This window comes from Sciurus vulgaris, assembly GCF_902686455.1.
Source record: "Sciurus vulgaris genome assembly, chromosome: X".
NCBI lineage: Eukaryota > Metazoa > Chordata > Mammalia > Rodentia > Sciuridae > Sciurus > Sciurus vulgaris.
The window spans coordinates 38,894,104-38,913,704 of record NC_136471.1 but is presented as its reverse complement, the minus strand read 5'-3'; the positions used below and the strand labels follow the sequence as shown (position 1 = coordinate 38,913,704).

Sequence of the window (19,601 nt, the reverse complement as noted above, 5' to 3'; positions counted from 1 at the left end):
TGAATCATGATTCCCTCCTGCCTCCTCCAGCTTAGCCCAGCTTCTCCTCTGGATGGAGGCTACAAAATCTTAAGCAACCCTTGAGCTATGAATTTTCCAGGACTGGATGTCAGAGTGTTCTAGCTGATGCTGACCCAAGAAATGAGTTGCTTTGGATAAACCCCTTGGCCAAACCTTGACCCTTATTGGGTGAATGATTGTTAACATCTCCTTTCCTTTAAGAGGGCTATCTTAGGCAGATCAGTTCATATTTATGGTGTGTATCTAATGTGTATAACATGATGTTTTGATATTTGTATAGTGAAATGATTACTACAGTCAAATTAACATCTCCATCTCCTAGTGTGTATGTGCATGCACATGCCTATATGCACACATGCATGTTTAAAAAGCACCTGAAATCTACTTTTCTGCTTTATAAGAACAAAAGAGATAAATAGGAAATTAAATTGAAAGTCTTGCCATAAAGGGTAGGCAGTTCACAATAGGGAGCTGGGTGGATATCTGGTGCTTCTGGTTACTCATCCATCTGGTCCAATGCTCTCTATTGTAAAAATAGGGAAACCAAAAATGACGGAGACAGTGATGTACCCAAGCAAGCTTAGGGAAATTAAAACCCAGGTATCCTGTAACCCTGGCCAGGCCTGTTTCCAGCACACTCTGCTGCCCCTCTGTGGACATGAGAGTATATTAAGCTTGCCTCACTGTGCTCTGGTGAACACAAGAAAACAGTCTGTCCATAAAGAAGGAAACTGACAAAAAGGAAAGGTAACAGGAAATGCCTGGAAACTGAACCCACAAAGGCCAAACCCCAAGTCACTGTAAAAGGCTTTGAACTGGCAAGAATGAAAGGAAATGATGGGACAACAAAGGAAATGAGCCTCAGGGAGAGGAAACACAGGGAGCACACACATGGCATTTGGGTAGCCTCTCTTGCAAGCCTTTGCCGAGTTAACAGAGTTGGATGGGTTCCTGTGGATCCCTCCTTCCCTCCGAGAAACCGAGCCTGGGGCATCCCTTCAAAGAAGCTCTGGAGAATTTGGCTGAATACCTACTAATAACAAGTTACCTTTAATGCAACCTATTGTGCTTTGTATGTATCTATTTCTTCACTGAATCATCTCAATAATCCCATGAGGAAAAATAATATTACCGATCTTCACCAAGGGAGACATAGAGGTTAAACACGGAGTAAGTGGCAGAGCACAAATTTTGAATGCAGGTCTTTAAATTTTTAATCTGTTTTTATCTTCATGCAATTTAGGCTGACTTCTTGCCGCAATCAATCCATTTTCTGAAAACTGAAGTACTGGGGACATTCTCATATAGAAAACTATATGATAGTTTCAAGATAATAATGATAACAGACAGTAACTATTGACTGGCTGCTACATACTGAACACTGTACTGTGTTTCATTCATTATCTCATTTAATCATCTCAACAACCCTATGAGGTGGTGACAAGCTCACAGTGCTGAATAATTTGCCCCAGGTCACTGATCCAAAGATATAGTTATGTTAAGGCCATTCCTACCACAATGCAATCTATACCCAGCCCTCCTCTCAGGGATTCTTTTCCCTGGCTTCCACTACTTTTGATGCCAATTAGAGGCTTGGTGAAGGATGGCTACGAGGTGGAGTTTAATGCATCATCTTCACATTGGATTTAATCAGCTTTAATCTTTCATTTGCTTGAGAAAATTAAGGTATGAGAAAAGCATTTTATTTGACAGGGCTGTAGCTGGGAGACCTTGCTTGGCTTTCTTTCTTTGTTTTTTGTTTTTGTTTTTGTTTTTGTTTTTTTTTAAGACTAGGTTGCTTACAAACTTGCTAAATTGCTGAGGGTGGTTTTGAACCTGCAATCCTCCTGCCTCAGTCTCCAGAGCTTCTGGAACCACAGGTGTGTGCTACCACACCCAGCTGTCTTTTACCTTCTTAATGAATGAGTGATTCACTCAACAAATATGGAATTACTATTGACCTGCATCTGCAGTGTTCCTGAGGGTCAGGAAGTTAGTCTTAGATTACTTGCGTGCCTTTTTGGGCCTCAATAGCTATAATGGAACCCACTGATAGATCTAGATGGTTCCTCCCATTGTAGGTTGCATGGCAAGCTTGTGCCTAATTTTTTTTTTTTGTTGTTTTAAATATTTGATTGTTAGTTTTTTCTTTACATGAAAAAAAGAAGAAAAGGTGTCAATTTTCTAAACTGTTAACTGAAGACCTTAGTAGGTGAGTCAGTTAAGTGATTTTAGGTCAGGCACCTTGAAGTACTAGGATAGAAAGAGGGCTAGGACACATGAGAATAAATCTGAGCTCTAGAAGTCAAACTTTTGGTGGGCAAGGAGTTTAGGATTCCTTTTGCAGTTTTAAGTTTTTGTCTTCAGGGCTCTGTTTTCCCCAGCCCTCTTCCAATTATTCATCTTCCCCATCCCCAAACACACATGATCTCTTTCCATCAAGAAGGAAGACATATAATGGGTACATAAGAAGCAGACATTCCAAAAGATCAGAGAGAGGTCCCAGGTAGACTGAATATTATCTTAGAATATATGGAACACAAAAATTTCTTTTTATCTTCTGTTATCAAATTTGGCAAGACAATTTAGACACCTTTATTAGTACAAGTCAAATCTACAGGCACTTTAAAATTTCCCATGTATATCTCTATTGCACTGGAAACCTCTTCCAGAATGCCATCAGGTCTAACCACCAACATATTTAATCTTACTCCAATTATACTAAAAGATTGACAGGGGACTGAGGCTGAAGATGGGGATGGGGAGATGGGATGCAAAATTGGTTATTTTCTATGATATTCCAGACATTTATTTCTGAAAAAAAAACCAAAGTGTATCTTTTTTTAAAATTCTCAAATGAATTAAGATATACCTCACAATGAAGAGGAAAATGAAATAGGAGAGAGGTTCTTTTCACAGTTCTACCTTTAATTTGCTGTGTGACCTTACATAAATTACTTTGTCTCTCCATGTCTCAGTTTTCTCCTCATAAGAACAGAATTTCACCATCAACCATGCATGAGTTTTTGAGAAACTCATTAGATTGTATTCATGAGAACATTTTGTGAATATGGTTCATTGATATCGATGACACAGACCTTACCTAAGAAGTGCTATTGATAACAAACACAGTGGTTGTATGAGCTTGCTTGAAAATAGTTATGTCTCATTAGAAGTATTCACTCCTTTGAATTCTCAGTGTAGCCTACTTAGCTGTCCCCTGTCCACCAGTCATTGGATATGAAGGAATTCTCTAGTAGTTTATGAACGTAAGAGGATTTTTTAAAAGTATCACCAAACTGAATTATGTGTACTACAAATTCAGTTGAGTTCTCTATTCAAGGCCCTTACTGGGACTTCCTACATTTCTTTATAACAAAAGAAAACTACTTTTTCCTTGTACCTTCTCTTGCTCAAGGATCTTGATTTTTTGTATTCACCTCTACTATAGGATCACTGCCATTAGCATTCAAACATATGCCATTTTAGCAAAAGCTCCTCTTCATCTCACTGTTTCTCTTCTCTCCTTCACAGCGAAACTGTTTCTTTCTTCATTTTTTTCCTTTTGGTGCTGGGACTCAAACCCAAGGAACATTTGTTAAAACAAATGTTCTAACACTGAGCTACACCCCCAGTCCTGCAGCAAAACTTTTTGAAAGAGTTGTCTAGACATGCTGCCTTCATTTTCCTCATCTCACATTATCTCCAATATGTAAACCTGTAAAACTGTTGTTCTAGGTTACCTTTGTGCGGCCAACTCCAGTGGACACTTCTCTATCCTCATCTAGCAACTTGCAATGGCATTAATATAATTGACTACAACCTCTTTGACATACTTTCTTTTCAGCTTCTGTGACCTTGCAGTCTTGACTGTCTTTTTATGTCTCTCCAGAAACTCCCTCTGAGTCTTCCTAGTGGATGCCTCTACAGAGGAGCAGAGCAGCTAAGAGCACAGACTCTCAAGTCATACTGTCCAATATGGTAGCCACCAGTCATACCAGGGCTATTACATTCATATTAACAAAATTAAATTAGATTAAGAAAATTATACATTTATTTAACGAAGTTAAAATTAATAATTCAATCCCTCAGCCATCAACTATATTTCTATTGTTCAACAACAACATGTGGCTTAGCAACACATTGGGCAGCAAGTCACAGAACATTTCCAACATTGCATAGACTTCTGTGGGATGGTGCTGACATTTAGGATTAGAACCTCAGCTCTACCATTCCACCAGCTGAATGACCTTAGACAAGTTACTTAAACTCTCTTGACCTTGATTTCTCTTTCTGTAAAATGAGACTGCTGTGCTTTGAAAATGGTTTGTTCTCCAAAGGCTTCACATGTTAGAAGCTTGTCCCCAGTGTGGCAGTGTTGAGGTGGTAGAACCTCAATAAGTGAGGCTTAGTGGAAGGTAATTAGGTCATGGGGCTCCACCCTCAGGAATGGATCAATGTTGTGTCACAGGACAGAGTCAGGTCTCTCAAGAACAGATTAGTTCCCAAGAGAGCAAGTTGTTATAAAACATGAAATCTGACCCCTCCCAACTCTCTTGCTTCCTGTTTATATACATGACCCCACAGAACATAACCAATTTCCTTTCCACTTTCTCCATCATATTGCAACACAGTCAGACACTATGCTGTTTGGACTTTTCAGCCACCAGAATCATGAGCCAAGTAAACCTGTTTATTTCATACATTACCCAATGTCAGGCATTCTGTTATCACAACACAAAAGGGACTAAGGCAGAGGCTAACGATACTTCCCTTGTAGATTGTTGTTCAGATGTAATGAGTTCTTGTACATATAGTGAGTGCCATATAGGCATTTGATATTATTGCCCAATTTTTACATGTTGGGAATTTCCCATGATCTGGACTGGCCTTTCTTCTATTCTCACTCAACTCATTTTCCCTAGCTAAACTTATATTCACTTTTCTATAAAGTCATCTTCCTCATCACAAGGTGAATATAATAACAGCATCTGTTTTACTAGGTTGCTGTGAATATTAAATGAGGTGATACATTCAAAACACTTGAAAAAAGCCTGATGGACATTATAATTATAACAATCATTTATTCCCATAACTTTTAAGTGTCATCTATGTACTAAGGACTCTAAACTTCCTTGGGATTCTTCAATGAGTTCCAGACTGTTTGCTTGACCTCCACTTGGATTCCTCCAAGAGATATCTGAAAAACCTATCTACACTGTTTCTTTTTTTCTCTTCCCAATCACAGCCACAATTGCTTCTGCTCTAATCTTATTTCTTGACATCTCTTCTCTTACCCACATCAAGCTTATCACCTTCTCTAATTGATTACACTTTTACAATACCCAGTTGTCCCTTGGTATCCACAGGGGATTGGTTTTGGTAACCCTCTACCCACATACCAAAATCCACAGATGTTCAAGTCTGTTATATAAAATGTCAGTATTTACATATAACTTGTGCACATCCTCCTGTATATTTTAAATAATCTGTAGATTACTTATGATATCTAATACAATGTAAATGCTATGTAAAGAGTTGTATTATTTGTGGAATGGTGACAAGAAAAATGTTTGTACCTGTCAGGACAGTTGAAAAAATTTCCCAAATATTTTCAATCCATGGTTCATTGAACCCACAGATGAAAAATTTTTGGATCTGGACATGGAGGGTCAAGAATATTTTGAATCAGTCTACTTTACTCAGCTCCACTGTTACCTGTACCTCCATCATCACTTTCCCTAGCCAGTGGCTCTAGCCTCCCTTTGGGCCTCCTCTTTCCACTCTTGCCTCTACTCCCATAGCCTTTCTTCACAATCCTGACAGAGGAACTTTCCTAGATTTTAAATTATATCCCAAAGACAGTAGAATGAATTGGACATCACTTTCCTATGTTCATATGTGAATACATGACCAGTGAAACTCCACATCATGTACTACCACAAGAATGGGAATTTATACTCCATGTTTGCATAACATGTCATACTGTCATATAGATCTAAAAAGAACAAAGAAAAAAGAAGAAATAAATGTGATGCTTGGATTTTAGAATTCTGATCAATTTAATTTTAAAAAGTCATATTCTATCTCTGTCCTTAAAATCCAACAGCTTCCCATTGTAGTTAGAATAAAACACAAACCCATGTAAATTCTGGCTGTTGCCTATGCCTCTGAGATCATCACTCACTCCTCTCCTGTGACACTGGTCTTACAGTTCCCCAACACAAAAACTGCTTTCTTACTTTAGGGCCTTGAAAGCATATTGGCTTCTTTGTGTGGAATTATCTTCTTCTTGCACTTCTGGTTAAGCCTATCCACACTTCAGGTTTCTTCTTAAACCTCACCTTCTTAGAATTTTCCCCAATTGAAGTTAGATGCTCCTCTACTATTCTCTCTCACATAACTCCACCTTTTTCCTTTGTAGCACTTATCAACATTGTAATTAGGGAGACAACCACCATTTTGTTAACCATTGTGTTCCCTGTCTCTTCTACCTGAGTAGGAGCACCTGCCTGAGTCAGGAAACCAAGACTGTGTGATTGTAACAAGTTATTTTCCAGACCTCAGTTTTCTTGTCTTTAAACTGAGGAGGTTGTACCAGACTTATTCACTCAATAAATATTGCTTGAATATTAAGAAAGGATAGGTAGATGAGGTCTCTGCCAGTATGGAGTTTAGGGAGATGGGTAATCAAATAAGCAAACCAGAGTTGCAAATTGTGATTAGTGCTACAAACGAAACCAAGAAGATGGTGATAGAAAAATATGGTGGTGTGGGAGTTTTGAGCTTGTGATTTAAGATGAAGGGTGATAAGGAACCAGTCAAATCCAAATAATAACTAAGATTCTTTTATTCAGACATGCTACTTACATATTTGTAGCTAAATATGCCAAGCAGTGTTAAAGAATGGAGCCACCTCATTTAAAATGACACCATTTGATTTTTACTTTGAATACAGGGATCTGAGGGTCTCTTATTCTTCCTCCCAGGATAAAACAAGTAGATACAACCAAACTCAGAGAGTTGTTTCAAGAATAACATAGGATAATGAATATAAAGTTCAGAGCACAATCACCATATTGAGTGTATACATTTAAGATCTGCATAATAATAGAAGGGAGATTATTAGAGTAGAGCAAGCAAATCAGGGGGAAGAAGGAGGAGGAAAAAGAGAAAGGACTGGGGAATGAGATTGATCAAATTATGTTATGTGCATGTTTGAATATGGCATAATGAATCTGACTATTATGTGTAATAATAATGCACCAAAAAAAGATCTGTAAATTCAAGACAATAATTATCTCTGTTGGAAAGGCAGGGAGATGTAATTGGGATAAGGAATACAAAGGGATTCAATCATACTAGTAAGGTTTTATTTCTTTTTTTCTTTCTTTAATTTTTTTTTAGTTGTACATGGACACAATACCTTTATTTTATTTATTTTTATGTGGTGCTGACAATCAAACCCAATGCTTCATGCATGTGAGGCAAGTGCTCCACCACTGAGCCACAACCCCAACCCAAGGTTTTACTTCTTAAGTTACCAGTTGAGTGGCCATAAGTAGCTACCCAATTAATGATAGGTACATGAATGTTCATTGTATTAATTTTTACCTTTTAAAAATATTGTACAAAATTTTAAAGTAACTAACATGATTCCTATATGTAAGTGATTAACAAATGATAGAAGTTATTAATGCATATGGATCATGGCATCTAAGTAGTGGTTAAGAGCTAGGCTATGGAGACTCCTGGACCTGTGTTCAAATCCTGATTCTGCCAAGTTCAAACCTTGTGCCCAAGGACAAGTGAATAACCACCTTTTCAAGAACTTTGTTCCTTATTTTCTCTCTTCCTGTCATCAAAGGTTAAGTGATACAATGCATTGAATATAGCAAATGCTCAAAAACATTGTTAATGTTTTTATTCTCTTTCATACCATGTACAGAAAAGAGAAAAAGATGAATGGAGAGAATAAAGCAGGTCTCTAGTTTCTGGCCCCTCCTTTTGCATTCCTCCTTAGGTAGAGGAAGAAATGACAAATACCCACACTATCCTTTCAACAAGAAGCACCATGGGGTCCTCTAATACATGCCAAATCAAATCTCAGAAACATTCTGTTCAGTGTCCCCAAGTTCAAAATTAAAGTAGACCCAGAATAAATTAATGAAAACTAAAAATGTTTAAGAATTGTAATTGTAAATTAGAGTTCCTTTTAAGCTGCTTTAATTGAATATATTGTTTGAAAATGACCAATAAAAAGCCTATGATGCTTAATCCTCTTCATAATTATTGAAATGTAGATTAAAACAAGATACCAGAGTGAAAGAAATTAAAATGTTGATTATCCCCAGTACTGAGAAGTCTGAAGAACAATGGGCAATCTCATACTGGTGACTGCAGAATAACTTGGTATAACCGCTTTAGAAGGCATTTCATTCATAGTAACCTTTGGAAATTTAAAATATAAGTAAATGTTAATCCAGTAATTTTACTCCTAAAAACTTGACCAGATATACTAGCACGCTAAAACATATACATAAGGTGTTTTACTGAAATATGTTTTGGCAAATCCAAAAACTGAAAGCAGCCTAAATGTGCATAAATAAAAGAGTGGTTAAAATTTATATGATTCAGTTATTCAACAAATATTCAGTGCCTACTCCTTGGTACTGTTCAAGCAGGCACTGAGGAGACAGTAATAAACAAAAATCCCTGTCCTCATGAAGCATATGCTATCTCTAAAATGGAAAAATATGGCATACTTAAAATATAGGAGGAAGATCCATGTATAGCTCTCCAAGAGATATGGATAAATGAAAACTTCAAACTGCAGAACAGTATAGACAGCTATATCGCTAGATATTTAGATAGGTAGTGTGATCCCCATTGCAAAATCCATATTTTCATATTTATCAAACATTCTAGAGAATACAAAAGAAACTTAATAGTCCTTTGGGAGAATGGGTTTGAGGTCAGAAAAAGTCTTAATTTACATTTTAAACTTTGATGTATATGCTGTTTTGTTTTGTAACATATGAGAACTATTTTGATTAAAATAACAGCCTTAAAATGTGGAAAGAGAAAAATAAAAATAAGAGCCTTAAATATATAGAGAAAGTTGGGCATTTTTCTGATTACTCACTGCTGTATAACAAGCTACTCTGGAGCAGAGCAGCTTAAAAAAACACTACACCAAGAATACAAATAATCTAATCAACAAATGGGCTAAGGAAATGAACAGACACTTCACAGAAGATCTACAAGCAATCAACAAACATATGAAAAAACGTTCAACATCTCTAGTAATAAGAGAAACGCAAATCAAAACCACCCTAAGATTCCATCTCACCCCAATTAGAATGGCGATTATCAAGAATACAAGCAACAATAGGTGTTGGCGAGGATGTGAGGAAAAAGGTACACTCATACATTGCTGGTGGGGTTGGAAATTAGTACAGCCACTCTGGAAAGTAGTATAGAGATTCCTCAGAAAGGTTGGAATGGAACCACCATTTGACCCAGCTATCCCACTCCTCAGCCTATACCCAAAGGACTTAAAATCAGCATACTACAGAGATACAGCCACATCAATGTTCATAGCTGCTCAATTCACAATAGCCAGACTATGGAACCAACCTAGATGCCCTTCAATTGATGAATGGATAAAGAAACTGTGATATATATATATATATATATATATATATATGTATATATATATATACACACACACACACACACACACACACACACAATGGAATATTACTCAGCCATAAAGAATGATAAAATTATGGCATTTGCAGGTAAATGGATGAAATTGGAGAATATCATGCTAAATGAGATAAGCCAATCTCCAAAAACCAAAGGACAAATGATCTCACTGATAAGCGGATGATGACACATAATGGGGGGTGGGAGGGAGGCAAGAATGGAGGAAGGAAGGACTGTATAGAGGGAAAAGAGGGGTGGGAGGATTGGGGGGAGGGAAAAAATAACAGAATGAATCAAACAACATTACCCTACGTAAATTTATGATTACACAAATGGTATGCCTTTACTCCATGTACAGAGAAACAACATGTATCCCATTTGTTTACAATAAAATAAAATAAAATAAGCATCAAGGGCTACATTAAAAAAACAACTATTTTATTATGTCTGATAATTCTGTGGACCAAAATTTTACCAGGGCTCAGCTGGGCAATTCATATAGTTTAAGGCATTAACTGGGCTCATTCAGAGATATTCAGATGACTGGTATGGAGGATCCAGGACATCTTCATGCACATGTCTGTTGCCTTGGCAGGAATGGCTATAAAGGTGAACTCAACTGAACCTCCTCTATCCTCAGATATCTGCAGAATTTTCCATGAGGTCTCTCTAACAGAATAGTCAGACATATTGTATGATGGCTCAGAGCTCCAAGAAACTAAGATGGAAAGAGCAAGTTCTGTAGAAGGTAGGCCCAGAACAAGCTTGATGTCACATTTGCCATACTCTACTTAGCTTCTCTAAAGAAGTTAATTAGAATATTATGTCTAATATAGTTTGAGCATCCCTAATCCAAAAATCTGAAATCCAACATGCTCCCAAATCAAATGATTTGAACACTGACATGACACACCAGTGGAAAATTCTACCCCTAACCTCATGTGACAAGTTAGTCAAAATATAAGTACAATGAAAATATTATAAAAAATACTTTCAGTTTAAATATATAATGTGTATATAGAACATAAATGAATTTCATTTTTAGACTTGAGTTACAACCTGAAGATATCTCATTATATACATGCAAACATTCCAAAATCAAGAAAAAATCAAAACACTTCTGTTTCCAAGAATTTCAGAGAAGAGATTCTCAACATGAATTCTAATTAGATTTACTTAGATTAAATTAAAGTTGTTAAAGGCCAGCCCAGATCTGGGGGACAGGGACCAGACAAAGATTTGGTCTCTCTGTGAGAAGAGAGTCAAAGATTTTGTAGCTAGTTTTAATCCAATGAGGCATCAAGATTAGTGCCTTAATAGAAATTGTATCTTTAATAATTCAAGTTAGAACTTAAACACATAGCATGGGTGGTGTTATAGTTTGGATCTGGGATGTTCCTCAAAGGCTCATGTACTTAAAGGACTGGTCTCCAATGTACCAATGTCCAGAGGTGAGGCTTTTAGGAAATAAATCATGAGGGTTGTGACCTCATCAATAGATCAAACAATTTGATATGTTAATAATTTGAATGGACCACTCAGATGTGGTGGAAACTATAAGCAGTAGAGCTGAGTTGAAGAAAGTAGGTCACCAGGGTCCTGCCCTGGAAGGGTTTATCCTCTTCCTGGTTCCTCCCCGCTTCTTTCCAACTGCTCTAAGCTGAGTAGTTTTCCTCCACAAGGACCTTCTACCATGATTTTTCTGCCTTACCTCAAGCCAAAAACATTGGAACCAGCTGACCATGGACTAAAACCTCTGAAACCATGAGCCCAAAATAAATGGTTCCTCTTCCAAGTTATTTTTCTGAGGTATTAGTCACAACAATGGAAAGTTGACTAACATAAATGGTTCATTATAACTGGAATAGAAACATAAGAAAGAGTAGTTGACAACATGAATATGACCCCTTCAAACTGGAGGCTATTGGAAGTCTATAAGAGTGTTTTAGTGAGCTTTTGTATCAACGTGACCAAAATACCTGATAAGAATAACTTGGAGGAGGTAAAGTTTATTTTGACTCAAGGTTTCAGAGGTCTCTGTCCACAGATGGCCAACTTCATTTCTCTGGACCTAAGGTGAGGCAGAACATCATGGGTGAAGGGTGTGGTGGAGGGAAGCTGCTTCCTTCATGGCAGCCAGGAAGTAGAGAGAGGGAGAGGATAGAAGAGGCCATGAGGGAGATCCATCCTGCCAGGGCACACCCCCAGTGGCCCACCTCCTGCAGCTACACCCTACCAATCTACAGCTACCACCCTGTCAGTTCATTCAAACTGAGATGGACTGATGAAGTTATAGCTCTTGCAATCCATTCTCTCCTCCTCTGAATGTTCCTACATCAACACAGGAGCTTTTGGGGGTACACCTGTATATCCAAACCATAACACAGAATGTCAAGGTGAAAAATCTATTTTAATTCCTCTCATGATTGATAATGCCTATATCTATTCTCCTTAGCTAATCATCTCTTTCAAGAAAATCAGGTAAAGAGCTTTGTTCCTGTGGAAGGAACCATGTGTTTTTGGCTTAGTGCATCTCTCTTTCCAAAATAAGGAGCACATAATAGTGTGTGGAGTCTACAGTAGTCAAAGTAAATGCTATCAAGTGAGAATCTATTTTCTAGCACATTACTCTGTCTTTTTAAAAAGGTTGCCAGTTTCTTTGAGCCAAACATTGTACTGCCTTAGGTAGTTAATATACCATTTATTATTCCATTCTAACAATGATGCTGAAACCAATATTATTATTGATCACATTTTGCAAAGAAGAAAACTGAGACACAAAAAAGCAACTTTATCTCATAAAACAGCTTAAGTAGCATAGCCTGGATGCCAATTAAAGTCCTTGACTCTAAAGTCTATGATCTTTCAGTTCAGTATGCTGCCTTGTAAGGGAAAAGGAACACACTCAGGATAATTTTCTCCTATCTCAGTCATCTAACTACATAACACCTATGGTGTTTCAAGGATGCTTATGCACTGACAGAATACCCAGAGTATTAGAGAAATGTCTGAGGAGAAATACCATATTTCTACCATTGGCATTTTAAGCTTGGTTATTTCTAAGTATGAAATTACTAATGCATCATAAAATTTTCTTTAATTCTATCCCTTGTTTTGCTGTTTCTTCTGGCATCTCCACTTTGCAAAAGAACAACTGTTATAATTGATATTGTCATGTATGTTTTAGCAGCTGACCAGGAAAGGATCAAGGATGGCACAGGTTTTTACTACTTTCAGCATTTATCAGAAAGGTTCTAGTATAGGGGTATGGAACAGAGACTATAGTCAGAAAGTGCAGATATTGGAGGGATGAAAGACACTTTAGAGATTCAAAGAATTCAAAGATAGTCCAACAAAGACTAAATCCTACTTGAGTCCTTTAAGTTCTAGGGATTCACAGAACAGCAAGGTATCCAGTGCCTTAAGGAGAGGGGAGCTCATATTGTACAGAATACAACTAATGAAAGAGAATGTAATGGAGAGAGAAATGACACTAAAAAATCACATGAAAGAAGAAAGAGAGGGCTGTGATGTAACCCAGGGGTAGAACACTTGCATAGCATGCATTAAGTCTTGGATTTGATTCCCAGCACTGCACAAACAACAACCAAAACCCAAACAAACAAATAAATAAAAAAGAAGGAAAAAAATAACAATTTTGTGATAAACTTGATTGAACGTATCAATACTTAAGGGTAGTTAATAATTTTACCCCTAAGACCAGGGTTAAGACAAAGATTTATACTTTCATGAGTACTATTCAGCATTGTCCTAGGGATTCTTGCTAGGGCAATCAGGCAAAGAAAAGAAACAAAAGGCATCCAGACTGGAGAGGAAGAAGTTAAACTTTCTCTATTCTCAGATAACATGAACTTCTATTTTAAAATCCTAAGGTACACACTAAAAGATCATTAGGATTAATAGAGGAGTTTGGCAAGGTAAACAATTAGAATTCCTATTCACTAAAAATAAGCAATCTGGAAATAAAATTAAGGAAATAATTCTGTTAATTAGCTTGCTCTAATCATTTTATGATGTACACATGATTAACAACATCACATGGTACTCCATAAATATATAATAATTATTTGTCATTAAAAATAAAATTTTAAAAACCAATAAGATGTTTAGGAATAGATTTAACCAAAGACATGGAAATGTGTTTACTGAAAACTACAAGATATCATTGAAAGGAATTAAACATGGTCTGAATAAATGGAAAGTTATCTCATGTTCATGGATTGGAAAACTCAAATCACTAAAATAGCAATACTCTTCAAACTAATGTACAGATTGAACACTATCAAAATATCAGCAGTATTTTATGTAGAAATTGACAATATTAACCAAAAATTCATATGCAAGTACAAAGGACCCAAAATACCAAAAGAGTTTTGAAAAAGAAGAATCACTCAAACTTACCAATTTCAGCACTTACAAAACTATGGTAATTAAGACAGTGTGGTACTGGCATACGCATATTGCTAGACATCATTGGAACAGAACTAAGAGTAAGATAATAAACTGCTATATTTATGATCAATTGATTTTCAACAAGGATACCAAGACTATTCAATGGGGGTAAATAATAGACTTTAATAAATGGTGCTATAACAACTAGCTATCCACATTCAAAACAATGAATATGATCTTCCTTTTACACCATATACAAAAACTAACTCAAAATGGAACAAAGACTCAAATTATAAGACCAAAAACTATAAAACTCTTACAAGAATATAGGGTAAATTTTTCATGACTTTCATTTAGCAATGTATTCTTAACTATGACAACAAGATCACAAACAACAAAAGAAAAAATAAATTTAATGATACCAAGATTAAATACTTTTGTACTTCAAATGATGTCATCAAGAAAGTGAAAAGAACCACAGAATGGAAGAAAGTATTGCAAGTCATATATCTAGAAAAGGGTCTGATTTCCAGAACACAATAAAAACTTAACAACACAACACAAAGAGAAAAATAACCCAGTTAAAAATAGGCAAAGAATTTGACTAGACATTTATCTGAAGAAGATATAGACATAAATACATGAAAAGATGCTCAACATTATCAGTAATCAGGGAAAAGCAAATCAAAATCGCAATTTAGATAGAGTTATCCAAAGCTGATCAAAGAATTCTGAGCAAAAGTTCATAAGCAGTGTAGAAAATACTTAAAGAAGTGGAATTTATGGTCTTTTCTTGCGAGCTAGCAAAGCCAGATAAGTCTGGGCAAGCCACCACCTTCTATAAGCTAACAGTGTGAGACCTCAGCTACCAAGCAGAGGTCTCTCTAAGAGGTAAAGCACTTTGGAAAAACAGATTTCCCATGAATCATCACTGTCATTCTGCCCAGGCCACCTTACCTAACTGAAATTGATTGGAGACATTCCCACATGTTTGCATTATCTCCGGGCTATTCCATCCTAAGGGATATAACGCACAGCCTGAGCTTATCAGGAGTCCTGGAAAGAAAAGCATACACACAGGTACAAAAAAAATACAACAGGTCTTCTTTTTTTTTTTATTGTAAACAAATGGGATACATGTTGTTTCTGTTTGTACATTGAGTAAAGGCATACCATTTGTGTAATCATAAATTTACATAGGGTAATGTTGTTTGATTCGTTCTGTTATTTTTTCCCTCCCCCTACCCCTCCCACCCCTCTTTTCCCTCTATACAGTCCTTCCTTCCTCCATTCTTGCCCCCCTCCCTAACCCTAACTCTAACCCTAACACTAACCCCTCCCACCCCCCCATTATGTGTCATCATCCACTTATTAGCGATATCATTCGTCCTTTGGCTTTTTGAGATTGGCTTATCTCACTTAGCATGATATTCTCCAATTTCATCCATTTGCCTGCAAATGCCATAATTTTATCATTCTTTTTGGCTGAGTAATATTCCATTGTGTGTGTGTGTGTATATATATATATATATATATATGTATGTATATATATATTGTGTATATATATATTCCATTGTGTATATATATATATAAACTGTGATATATATATATATATATATATATATATATATATATATACCACAGTTTCTTTATCCATTCATCAATTGAAGGACATCTGGGTTGGTTCCACAATCTGGCTATAGTGAATTGAGCAGCTATGAACATTGATGTGGCTGTATCTCCGTAGTATGCTGATTTTAAGTCCTTTGGGTATAGGCCAAGGAGTGGAATAGCTGGGTCAAATGGTGGTTCCATTCCAAGTTTTCTAAGGAATCTCCACACTGCTTTCCAGAGAGGCTGCACTAATTTGCAGCCCCACCAGCAATGTATGAGTGTACCTTTCTCCCCACATCCTCGCCAACACCTACAACAGGTCTTCTGTTACCCCTCCATTCCCCTGAATGATCTCAGTTTAAATTCTGCCTCCTCCACTCAGAGCTTCCCCTTCCCGCTTTACTCAAAATTCCCATGATACTGCCAACTCAGCAGGATTTCTTGGCCATATCATTGGTGGCAGAGTGCAGTAGATATTTCAGAAGACAACTCCTAAAGGGAGGGTAGGATTAGAAATTGAGACAGGTCAATACATATTTTAGAGTCGATACTATTGATAAATAATTAACAAGTCTTCTCCAACCTGTTCTAACTTGGTCTGATTTAAAGAAAGAACAATGTAGAGGCCACTACTATTTCCTAAAATTAAACTTTTTCTAAGTGCCAGTTATGACCCTACTAGCTGAAAGTGGGTCATGAGTTTTGTAATATGTAATTAGCAGTTGAACTGAGATCTATGAAGAGCATACACACTGAATAGATTTCTTCTGTTGATCAGGGCACCATATTCCCTCTTCTTCAAAAAAATAATTTCAGCTTCAAGCCAAGCATCCCTCTCTTCTCTGGCTTCTAATACCTTCCATCATGCCCCTTACCTTTACTCCCCTTTGGTTTAGGTCATTTAGGAACTACAGAGATTCTGTGGGATCTTAGTGGAAATCTTATTCTTCTAACCAGAGACACAAATCTGGGTCTGCTTGGCAACTGCCTTATCCACAGCTCTTTCTTACTGCCTACACTTTCACATTTGAGAACTTATGACTATATTCTGCCTTTAGCCACAGAAAATTTAGTAAAGAATGGGCACCTGATGAAAAAATGCAACCAAATTCATTGGGTGGTCAATAAGTATGACACTGTAGTCTGGCATGAAGAGATGAGCTGGACTAGATTTTATTTTGGAAAATTTTAATCAAGAAACATAGGGACCATGAGTTAATGAACAGATAGTGGAAAAAGAAACACCAAGAGGTAGAATCACTTAAGCCAAAACCAGTTTCAAAGTTATGAGTAAACATCAACTCTGGGTCAGCTGAGCAAACTGATGGGTAGAGGGAGAGATTAAAATAGAAAAGTGACATGAACAAAACACACCATGGGAAAAATTCCTTATTGTTCATGAAAGAGACAGAGAAAAGAAAAGCTAATTCTTCTTGATGGGTTTCCAAAGTTGATTTCCTTATGTTATAATAAACTCCCTTTTCATTGAGGCAAAGCAAGTGAGTCTCTGCTATTTACAACCAAGAGGATCTAGTTGTAAGACCAACATATTTGGGTGCCATACCAAAGGACACGAAAGGGACACCTGCCATGAATGTGGATGCAGAATTGCCACAGGTCAGGTGCTTGGTGGATGGTACCTGAATGGCATAGTTACAGGTTCCAGAGCTCTGGTGATCAGTGACACAGTGAAAGGCAGGCTGTTCCATGGACTGTTGGCTTCACTTGCACCTCTTTCTTCACTGAGAAAGATTCCATATGCACACTAAGAAGCTCAAAAACCCTCTTTGCCTTAGGATGTGTTCTTTAGAAGAAGTTCTCAAAGTAATCTCCAAGCTTGTGTGCCACATGGCAACCAGTTTTCCCACTACTTACTGAGGCCATGGGAGAAGAGGAGGACCTTAAGAATATCGAGGAGGGCTTAAATAGGGAAATGGGGAGAGCTAAATGACAGTGAGAAAGGTTTTAGAACTGCAAAGAATGACCAATGAAGGTTCAAAACTCCCTTCAGTGGAAAGCTTAAAATTAGAAAGCTTTCTTATCTGTCTCATAGCCTTACAGGAAATGAAACTGGTGGCTCAAAGACCTTTCTAGGCTTTGGAGTTTGTCCAGCAGCAGTAAAACAATACCCCTGTTTTTCACCACAGATAAACTAAAATCCTATGCTATGAGGAGGTGGTCCAGAGTATGCACAATGGGTTAAGACAAAACTGGAAAGGAAAACTAAGTGTTTTCCTGCTACAGTGTCTACCCTTTGTGGGAAGAGTAAATAAAGACTGAGCTTTCCCACAGAGACAAGGGAGAAAGAACACACATTTACAGAAGAACGTCAGCTCTACTATCCAACCTGCACTTTCAGATCCCTGGGACTGGTAAGAACTCTGACCTCTCAAGCAGGAACTAGTGTTGGCCAAGTGCCTTTTTTGGCACAGCAGTGAGAAAACTTCCTCCCTCTTCATTCCTTTTGCTCCTCAGACCTTACCATGCAGAGACCAGGTCAAAATTACCCGCTCCCTGAAGCCCTCACTCATCAGCCCCAAATCCCTGGCTGATATTTTCTCCTACTCTTGGTTCCCATAGCACCCTGTGCTTACTCTACTGACTAAAATATCCTGTAATGTATATTCACAGTGGTTTGTCAACTGTTTTCCTCATTAGAGTATGTATCCCTGCAAGGCAAGAGCTATATTTATCTTCAATTCTATATCCTTGGCACATGTTACATAATAAGTGCTCAATAAATGTATTTGTTTCAGAGTAGTCTACTTCCTTAATCTACATTCACCAAGGAGCAAGACATCTGAAGAGACATCCACAGTATCTAGGAGATCATCCTAGATACCTATCCAACCTCCTTCTATAGTCATAGAAGCTTAGAAAGGACCTTTGTAATGACCTACTCTAATCCCTCTCTGTTACAGATCTACAGAGGTAGATATTGAGGCCCTGAGAGGGAATGTGATTTACCCAAGATCATATAGTCAGTTACTGGCAACACTTTTTCTCACTGATCAGAGATATTATCAACCATTAAAGGCTCTGTTTTTCTACAGATGATTGTTCAGGAATGAATACCTTTTGGAAAGAATATCTTTAACAAACACTAGGCATCTTGCAGACTTTGGATCAGAAAAAACAGCAAAACATGATAGTTTAAGACAATAGGTTCTGGAGTTGGCTTAGACCTAAGTTCAAATTCTTGCACTGCCACCTAAGGGATGTGTGATTTCAGAGAACATACTTGATCTCTGTGCCTTAGTTACCTCATTTTTAATGGAAACAATATTAGTACTGTATCTTACACAGCTGTTCCAATAATCAACGAGATTAATGCACATAAAGTGACTTCTATATAGAAAGTACTCAACGAAGATTTATTATTATTTAACAGCTTCTTCTCCCTGAGGCTCTTCTCCCAGTTTCTGTGTATATTCCCTGTGGTAATTTGTTCTTCACTTCTCTGTCTTCATAACAGATAAAAAGCCAAAAGCTGAACAGGGCTCGATTCAAAAGATGTCCCATTGAAGTTGTTTGCCTGCAATTTTGCAGAGGTACCTAGTCAGAGACCAGGAATCTATCAGGAATGCATCCTGCCCCAGTGCATATAGCTCCCCACTCTGCCCAATCTGCCCTCACGCCACCCCCACCCTTCATCCTGTGTTTTAGACAAGTGACCACATTAGGTTATAAACATACTTCATGAAGATATTTGACTTGTAACTGACAGCTGAGTCCATTACATTTGATCATAGCTGGAAAGAGATGCCTTGGGGGACATATTAAAAATAAAAATGAAGTCACAGAGTAATTCATCCTCAACTATGTTTGTCCCCAACAGTCCT

At 37.3% G+C, this 19,601-nt stretch overlaps 1 protein-coding gene across 2 annotated transcripts in view; it reads right to left on the bottom strand.

Moving 5' to 3' along the window:
- The window catches only part of LHFPL1 (LHFPL tetraspan subfamily member 1), a 102,122-nt gene that overhangs the window by 17,144 nt on the left and 65,377 nt on the right, over window positions 1-19,601 (bottom strand). For both annotated transcript variants that reach the window (XM_079124871.1, XM_079124872.1), the window contains one exon: window positions 15,103-15,201. In XM_079124871.1, coding sequence (XP_078980997.1) covers window positions 15,103-15,201 — 99 coding nt within the window. The remainder of the gene's footprint in view (window positions 1-15,102; window positions 15,202-19,601) is intronic.